Source organism: Orycteropus afer, unplaced genomic scaffold, assembly GCF_000298275.1.
Source record: "Orycteropus afer afer isolate SDZICR_OR568_19922 unplaced genomic scaffold, OryAfe1.0 scaffold00474, whole genome shotgun sequence".
NCBI lineage: Eukaryota > Metazoa > Chordata > Mammalia > Tubulidentata > Orycteropodidae > Orycteropus > Orycteropus afer.
In genome coordinates this window covers 537,672-547,566 of record NW_006922061.1, presented here as the reverse complement: position 1 = coordinate 547,566, position 9,895 = coordinate 537,672, and the positions used below count along the sequence as shown (strand labels likewise).

Below are 9,895 nucleotides of genomic sequence, written 5' to 3'. Positions count from 1 at the left end.
GTTAGCAGTCAAGTGCCTTAGCCACTATGCTACCAGAGCTCCCTAGAGATACCACCTCAGAAACCCAAGGAGGGTTCACTGTGAGTTGGAATCGACATAACGGCAGTGAGATTTTTTTTTTCCTTCAGGTTTTCACTTTCCTCTTTTGTACACCGTTTCATCCTGTTGCTCCTTTCCCCATCCAATTCTAGCCAGACATGACCTGTATCTTGGAGCTTTCTGGCTGAGAGATGATAGGAACACTTGGAATTAATAAGTTCAGGGAAGGGGAGCATTATCTTCAAGGCCTGCTTTAATCCATCATGTAATTATTAAGCATACCATTATAATTCACTCATTATACAGCTATTATGCCCAGCACTGGAGTAACATGCTGCACAGAGTGGTAGGCAGTTTGCAGTCTAGTAGTTGACACAGACAGTAAACATGTGCACTGGTAATACTTTGTGTGTGTACTCTGAGGAAGAGTGTCAGATTTTTGGATAAGAGACCACTTATGAGGTGGGGAGAGGTCCTGCCAGAGTGGTGACACTGTGACCAACATTGTTTTTATCCCCATGCCACCCCTTGAAGCCTCTCCTGAAGACCACAGTGGCCCTCTTGATACCCAAGCCCAATGATACCTTGTTCTTTTCTAACGTCTTTATTTTGAAAACTTCTAACACAGAGATGTTGAAGAAAAATGCATCATAGAACTCCATTTATTCTCTATGCATTTTGCTTTGTCCTCACAACCCAGGGTCTCTGTGCTATATTAAATCTTGTTTTCTTTACTGCTTGCTCTGTTTTCAGTGGTGACTGTCTCCTGCCAGCACTTCTGCCCTGAACACTTTGTTCCAGCCTTCACTCTCTGTTTTTCTCTCCTCACCCCCTCCCATGAATATCCCTCCTTATTGTCTTAACTTTTCCCTTCCACTGCCAGTTCCAAAATCCTGTCCCCATCTTGTCCCTCAAGTGCCAGCCCTGGTTGCCAGGAGACCCTCTGTGTTCCTCACCTCCTCCCTAGACCTGCAGATGTGGCACCGCAGCATGTCTATTCTCCACGGCTCAAAAGTCCCAAGTTATCTGTCAGCTGGCATCTCAGCTTTTCCAAGATGACTAGCCTTTGAAAGTACTTCTTTACAGACAGCAGAATGAGACTAGAGCAGGGGGAATGAGAACCCTTTACTACCCACTTGTGTTAATGGCCTTTCCTCAATTTGAGAAGAAGCCTTCCATAGTAAGAAGTAGTTCTAATAGTAAACAAAGGGCCTACATTTATTGAGCACTTACTATGTGCTGAGTGTTATACCCAACCCTTCCTGTGTGTAATCCACAGTGGTGGTGACCCTGGACCCTGAGAGTGCGCATCCTCGCCTGACCTTGTCCGAGGACCGGAGGGCTGTGTTGCAGGCCCAGCCCTGGCATGGCCAACCTTGTGCAGAGTTGCTGTTCAGGAGCTTCCCGAGTGTGCTAGGGTCTGAGCACCTGTCTGCTGGCAGACACTATTGGGAGGTGGAGGTGACAGATGGAAGAAGCTGGTTCCTTGGGGTATGTAAAGAGGATGCCAACAGGAAGAACTCTTCCACCTGGACCCCTGACCATGGGTTCTGGACCAAGGGGGACCTTATTCCTGCAGGTGCCTTCAGCTCCCAGAAAATGCCCCATCCCCGTGTTGGGGTTTTCCTAGACTATGAAGCTGGGGAACTTTCCTTCTACAACGTGAATGAAGAATCCCACATCTACACCTTCCCTCGGGCTTGCTTCCCTGGGCCCCTGAGGCCCATTTTCATCGTACGGTCCTGGTGTCAGACCTGTCTGACCATTTGTCCAAAGCAAGAAAACAGCACCAAAGATGTACCCCCTGCTGGTGGAGGGAAGCCTTTGGAGGCATCTCTGGGGGTCTCCTCAAAGCCCTCTCTGTTTGTGTTTGGAAATGCCTCTGCCTGAGATCCTAGTCTTTCTCCACAGCTGGACCTATGAGCTCAGAGCAATCAGAGAAGGAGGAAGAAGCAATTAGGGGAAATGACCAGTTGTGTCTTCCCACGCAACTGATTGCTAATTCTTCACAGCTATTCATTCTAAATAACGCCATTTCCTCTCTTCTGTTAACTTCTCCTCTGAGTTGGGGGAGCACCATGAACTCATGTAATGGGGTATGCTCAAGCCTGCTCCTGTTGATGGATGTTGTTGGGTGGCTGAGGTGGGCATTCCAAGTGGGTGGGCTCCAGGTGGGTGGGACAGGAGGGTGATGAGTCCTAGTATCACATTAAGCCCATGGAGTTAAGGCAATCTCAGTGCAGAGAAGAGAACAGGAACAAACTGGCACTTATTGCACTTGCCAGAGCCCTGCTGTGTTCCACATTCTAAGAGGAACATGGGAAATAGAGGGTTTTTCCAGAGGAAAGTGACCAGAGGAGTAAAGAATAGCTACAGACTTGGGCTGTTGAACCAGGAGAAGATAACGGTTGGGGGCGAGAGGGTGGGACTTGTTAGCTATCTTCAGATACTGGAAGGACTGAGCTTCCCCAACCCTGGAGAGTTGAGTCCTTACTTGTCAATAATATCGGAAGAGGGGCACAATGTGGGGTGGGAGCTATATGAATAGTGTGAGGCTTGTCAGGTCCAGTGCCCTTTTTCCTAACGAGGATTTCATGTCCCCTTTACTATCCAAAATGAAAATCATAGATAACAAATTCTCCCTACAAACATACTTAAAAAAAAAAAAAATCATTGTGAACCCTGCCTATAATATAAAGAAGAAATAATAAGGAAGTGTGCTGTAATAGTGTTTCTCCCTATGTGTGCTTGGGCACAGCTGTGCTGGGAGGCATACTGGAGGAACCAGAAGCAAACTCTCATCTGTGAGAATAACTGAATCACAACTGTGAACTGTGTGTGGGCACCAAGGATGCAAATGCCACAGACAGCACTGCCTTCCCTCATAAGCTTTTCTGAAATGATGAATAATTCTTGGCCACATTCCAAACTAAACAACACAATTTTTCCTCAACCAGTACAACCACTCCTCAACTTACTGACATGGTTAGGTTCCAAAGACCAAGTTGTTACGCAAAAACTAGTGTTATATATGAGAAAATGTAGGATGACCACATCAGATCTCAAAAAGGAAGATGATTACATTGTTACATAGCTGAGAAATTACATCATTATATAATTGCCAAACCACTGAGCATTATGGCCAGCCAAGTTGATACATAACCTTAGCCATCACAGCCTGCGTTAACTCTTGTCTTGCACTTTGGCCTTTGCCACCACCAGACATACACCATTAATGCACAACACTGTCAGACAGCAGATTTTTTACAGTGGTCATAAATGTGAAATGTTGGATGATGAGCTAGTCAGTAAGTAAGGATTAGGTGTAAATGCATTCCTTAAAAAAGGCACAGAAAACGTGTGTAAGTAAAACAGTTGGGACTCAGATCACTCTAAGCAGGTTCAGACCTAAATGGATATCTGGAATGACTACTGTATGGCATTGTCCTGTTCATTATGGGTTATGGTGCTGGCCACCACTCTCTTAGTGCCCCCCAGTGACTGGGATAGCAACAAACCATCACAAGTTCTCAAAACCTCCTCCACTGAAAACCCCAGGATTGAGTTGACTTCCAAGAATCTTCTCTCAGGTATGAATGACTGTATTTTTAACTCAGTATACACTTCAGGTAGAAAAAGGGAACCTTAAGTTGAAAGAGACCTTAGCAGGAACTATTCCTTCCCATCTGTGCAATCAAAGATTAACTTGCCCAGAGAAAGGTAGAGGTCTTTACCCCTGGCTCCCAGGAGGTAACCTTTAAACCTTTAAGAATATCTTTGTTTACCTAGGGGCCTTGGGCCATGCCAAATACTCTATACTAACAATGTGATTTATGGTGAGAGATTTGGGTTATCTGATTATCTGAACCCCCATAAAATCTCTGGGCATGAAGGCTCAGGTAAGCTTCCATTGTTGGCAATATTCCATGCATGTTGTCACACATTGTTACTGAGAAAAGTAAGTGCTGTCTGTACAACATCACTGGGAGAGGACAACTGGAAACACATACACAGACTCTCCTGGGCCCTATCCTTTGTTCACTTCTGCTGATTTCAATCTGTGTCTTTTCACTGTAATAAACCATAACAATGAGTATAATAGTTTGCTGAGTTCTCAGTGAATTGGACTTGAGGGTAGTCTTGGGGACCCTGAACTGTATTCTCTTTCCCATGGCATCTACTCAAATAGAGCTCTTACTTCAGGAGGCAGCACATCTGTTTTCAAACCCCTCCTAGGAAGTTTTTCCTCATTCTAAGCTGAAATCACTTCCATTTGGAATGCAGATTTCTTTCCTGGAAGTTGTATTTTTCAGGCTTTGTGCCTAGTTTACCCATCCTTTCCTAGGAGCCTTCTGGCCCTGCTGACTCGTGGGAAGGAAGATAGTGGTTCATGACCATCCATATTTGTAAACTCAGTCATTCAATCATCTCAGAAAATGAAAGGTTTATGCAACAAATTACACTTGTAAAATTACAGGAGTTGAACTTGTAAAGGGAAAACTAATTTTTAAATGTCATTTTTTTCCTCTAAAAACCATCCCCTTCAGGCCTAATTTGAAATTTTTATCAAGTCAAATACTGAGCATAAAGAAAGGAGTAGGAAAAGGTAAGAAAATAAAAGAGAGATGTGTGTCACTGGGGTGAAAAGTAAATGGCACTTAGTATGCTTGTATTTGTTGAACCCAAAGTTAAAATACATAACCTGGGGTTATGAATACACTTAAGAAAGTCTACTTTGTATGGCTTGAATTGTATCCCCACAAAATACACGTTGGAATTCTCACCCCTATACTGTAGATGGGAGCTTTGGTAGCGTAGTGCCTTAGGCTCTTGACTGCTAACCAGAAGGCTGGTGGTTCAAACCTACCAGCCACTCCCTGGAAGGAAGGTTGGGCAATCTACTTCTGTAGTGGTACTACCTTAGAAACCCAAGGAGGGGTCGCTATGAGTCAGGTCCAACTGGACAGCAGTGTGTATGTTTTTTTTATACTGTGGATATAATCCTTTTTGGGAATAAAGTTTTCTGTTAATGAGGTCATATCAGTATAGGGTCTTAAACCTAGTGGCTTTTGACACATAGAAAGCAGATTAGGCACAGAGACAAATGGAGGAAAGATCAATGCCATGCAAAAATTGCCAAGGAATCAAACAGAACTTGAAAGAACAATTCTCCGCCAGGGCAGACAGAGTTGAATTTGGGCTTCTAACTTCCTAAACTGAGAGAAAATAAGTTTCTATTTGTTAAAACCCCCTACTTGTGGTATTTTCTGTTAGAGTGGCACTAGAGAACCGAAGATTATACATAGTGAAACACACTCAGAATATTGCCTCCTAAACTGTAAGAGAATAAATCCCTGTTTGTTAAAGCCCCCTACTTGTGGTATTTTTGTTATCGGAGCACTAGCAAACTAAGAGTAAGGCAACATACTTGATATTATCAACACCCTGGAAATGACCATGGCCATACTCCTATTTCTCATTATACCTTGTGTTCTCCTTTCACACTCTTCTTACAATCTACTGTTCATGAAAAAAATTCCTGAATAATGAGTTCTTGAAGACCCCATCTTACTCATTTCTATTTAATTTCTGACCACACTGATGTGCACCGTAGCTGCTCAAGAAGCAATAGCCATATTATGAATGCATTGAATGCTTCAGACATAATGCCTGTGCCTCAGTTTACCTCACTGCAAAATGGACTTATTACAGATTGGAATAATCTAGCTTGTTTGCTTCATTTTTCTGTACTGTTCTAGCCTGATGATTTTTGTTTTAAAGTTAAATTATATCACTCCTCTGTGCACACCAGGCCAGCCAGCAGTGATTGGGACAAATCTAAAGTTTGGAAGTCTCAGGCATCAACAGCAGCCCATACCCTCCAGCTCTGAAATCACTTCAACAATGAAGCCCTACTCTACCCCTCTCCCACTTTCTATTATACTCAGACTCATCCACTCTGGGTGCCTGACTCCAAGTTGCTTCCTGCAGGAAGCCTTCCCTAGGGGCCCCCTGGATCATCCATGCTTTGGGCATTATGCACAGAACCTCACACTTCTCTGTCAACCCATAGAACTTCCTGAAAGTGAAAAATTTACTTTTGTGAGTACTAGCTCTGGTAGCGTAGTGCCTAAGGCATTTGACTGCTAAGCTGAAGGCTGGCGGTTCAAACCCACCAGCCACTCTCAGAAGGAAGACTGGGCAATCTACTTCCATAGAAACACCACCTCAGAAACCCAAGGAGGGTTTGCTATGAGTCAGATCTGACTTGATAGCAGTGAGTTTAGTACCAGAGCGGACAGGGTAGTGTTTCATTCTGTTGTACATGGGGTCACTATGGGTCGGAGCTGACTCAATGACACCTAACAACGACACTACCGAAGCAGAGTTGAGGGCTGTTATGGATTGAATTGTGTCACCCAAAATATGTGTTGTAAATTCTAAACCCTACACTTGTGGATGTAATCCTGTTTGGGAATAGGATTCTTCTTGTTATGTTAATGCGGCCATGGCATAGCATGTGTTTTAAGCCAATCACTTTTGAGATATAAAGAGTGCAGATTAGGCCCAGAAGCAGGTTAGCCCAAAGAGGGAAGATACATGCCAGGTCACATGAAGATCTCCAGGGAATGGAGGAACAGAAACTGAAAAGAGACAAGACCCTTCACCCAGAGTGGACACACACACACACATACACAGAGAGAGAAAGAGAGAGAGAGACTACCCCTAGAGCCAGCACCCTGAATCCAGACTTCTAGCCTTCTAAACTAGGAGAAAATAAATTTTGGTTTGTTATACTCACTTGTGGTATTTCTGTTATAGCAGCATTAGATAACTAAGATGGGGCTTTAAAAGGAAACAAACCACGTTCTATGATGCTTCCAAAGAAGTTCTGTGAGTATAAGATTAGCTGTTTCAGTCTGCCATAAGCACTACCTTGTACCATAAGTATGTAAGTACCATAAGTACAGGAGCTCTGGTGGTGCAGGGTTTAAAGCATTTAGCTGCTAACCAAAAGGTCAGCAGTTTGAACCCACCAGCCACTCATGGGAGAAAGATGAGACTGTCTGCTTCCATATTTACAGCCTTGGAAAACTTACGGGGCAATTGTACTCTGTCCTAAAGGGTTGCTATGTGTTGGAATCGACTTGATGGCAGTAGGTTTTTTTTTTTGGTCAACCATAAAAGCTGCAGTGAATGGAAGATTACCTGCCCTACACAGATTTTGAGTTACAAGGGAAGGTGAGGAATTTTGTGTCTCTACTTAGACCCTATGTTGATACATGTAACTTTGAACTTCTATTTATTTTCAAGGATAATGGCCTTTTTTGGACCAAGATCCCACAATTCATGGCACACAATGAGGATTTTTCTGCAGTGGATGTGGGTGTGGGGGGTGGCCACTGTTGACTTGCCAAGGTGCCTCATGTGCCTCATGAGCATGTGTAGGGCCAACCTGCCAGGCTATATCCTTCCATCTCAGGACCCCATATCACTCTTACCCACTTCAGAGCTTCTTTGGGGAGGGGAATCTGCTGATGCAACTCAAATGGCAACTGGGCTAAGGCTTAGGGGGCTCTCACCTATGTATATCTTTTGGTGTCTCATGAGGGCTGACCCATCACTAAAGCACCAGATACCTTCCCCACAAGTACCAGACTTTTCACTGAAGGGGAGTTCACTAGCAAAGCTTTCCCTACAATCCAAACAGTTGAAGGGTTTTTCCTCTGAGTGAGAGATATCCTCTGTTTTTCAGTCAAGAAGTCAAATTGGGCGAATCTGCTGCAAAAGACCTTTCTAAAGTGTTAAAAGCAATGATGTCAGTTTGAGTACTGATCCAAGCCAACACTTTAAAAAAAAGCTCTTTTGCAGCAGATTTGCCCAGTGCAATATGTCATTTGATTTGTTGACTGTTGCTTCCGTGGGCATTGATTGTGGATCCAAGTAAAATTAAATCCTAGACAACTTTTTTCATATGTCATGATGTTGCTTATTGGTTCAGTTGTAAGGACATTTGTTTGAGGGGTAGTCTTTGATCTTTACCAGTAAGTACTTCAAATCCTCTTCACTTTCAGCAAGCAAGGTGTTGTAGTATCTGCATATCACAGTTTTTTTCTTTTTTTTTTTTTCTCTTCCCTAAGAACCAGTTGTTTCTTAGAGAAAGATTCTAGGGTATGATACATGAGATTAATTTATCCACTGCATCGTTCATTAGCAAGTGAGTGCTGCAAAGATGTTGAAGCCAGAAGTACACAAAAATGCTACAGATGTTACTGATGTAGTTAATCTTTATAAAAACACATTCAACAGATTGTATAGTAGAATCTATATAATACTTTTCTGAGATAACTGACCATGAAAATCTTTTGTACCTCACATAGGTTTGTGGTTATCTTGTTGAAATAGTTAAGAGTTGTCAAACTTACAGATAAGTTATTTATGTTTCTTTCTTTCTTTTTTTTTTTTTGCCAGGCACTATCTAGTTCTTCTAATCTCAGGATCCTGTGTGCTGAGTTTCTCATGGTCCACTAGTCCCTTGGACTACTTATTTCCATGCATCTTTGATTTGCTTCACTCTTTTTTTCACTCCAGACAAGGAGAGACCAGTAGTTGCCTCTTAGATGGCCGCTCACAACCTTTTAAGACCCTCGTCTCTACTTACCCAAGTAACACATAGAACAATGTTTTTGTGTACTATGTTATGCCAATTAAGCTTGATGTCTGCTGTTACCATGGTCCCAAGCCCATGGGGCCAGCAACTCACTCCCTCAAGGTGTTTGGTTGTGGCTAAGAAATTATCTTAACTTTGACCCTTGATCACTCTATGGACATTTTTATGGCACATGCAAATACATAAATAGAAACATTGTTTGCCAAACCTGTATAAGGTCATGAGTCTGTTCCCTTTCACCTACCCATAACTGATCATCTTGCCTGTCTACTTATGTATGTACCTGTAGATTAATGTTTTACTGATAATGCAGTACTGTGTGTGTAATAGCATTTACCTTTGTTGTCTGTACCTCTTGTGCACCTCTCTGTGTCTTCCTTTTCGTTAGTTATATTGTGCTGGTCACTCACTTTTGATATATTGCCTTTCCCTTCACCCCAATCAATGTGTCTCTTACCTATCTAGCAGTTTTTCCTTTCCTCTTCTCTCATTCCTGGTAACCAAGAAAGAAAATTTCCTTCTGTCTGTAAACCTTTCCTTGACTTTTTATTCTAGTGGACTTACACAATATTGTCCTTCTGTGATTGACCTACTTTTCTCAGCATAGTGTCCTCCAAGTTCATCCATGTTACGAGGTGTTTCACAGATTCTTCATCATTCTTTAATGTTGTAAATTATTCCATTGTGGGTATGTACCATAGTTTGATTATCCAGTCATCCATGACGAGCACTTAAGTTGTTCCCATCTCTTTGCTATTGTGAATAGTACTGTGGTGAATATGGGTGTGCACATATCTATTTGTGTCCGAGCTATCACTTCTTTAGGACATATACCTAATAGTGGGATTGCTGGATCAAATGGTATTTCTGTTTCCAACTTTTTAAGGATGTGCCATACCGTTTTCCACAGTGATTGTACCATTTTACAGTCCCATCAACAGTTTATGAGAATTCTAATTTCTCCATACCCTCACCAACATTTGTTGTTTTCAATCTTGTTGCATATTGCTATTATCGCTAGGGTGAGATGATGTCTCATTGTTTTGTTTTGCATCTGTCTAATGGCTAATGATCGTTTGCATCTGTCTAATGGCTAATAATTGTGAACATTTCTTCATGTGTTTGTTGACTGCCTGCACGTCTTCTTTGGTTAAATGTCTGTTCATGTCCTTGGCCCATTTTTGA

At 42.5% G+C, this 9,895-nt stretch overlaps 1 protein-coding gene across 1 annotated transcript in view; it reads left to right on the top strand.

Annotated features, from left to right (window-relative positions):
• LOC103209038 (E3 ubiquitin-protein ligase TRIM11-like) overlaps window positions 1-1,929 on the top strand; it is a 31,424-nt gene extending 29,495 nt beyond the window's left edge. The window contains exon 6 of the mRNA XM_042782812.1: window positions 1,319-1,929. Coding sequence (XP_042638746.1) covers window positions 1,319-1,929 — 611 coding nt within the window. The remainder of the gene's footprint in view (window positions 1-1,318) is intronic.
• Window positions 1,930-9,895: the final 7,966 nt, after the last annotated feature.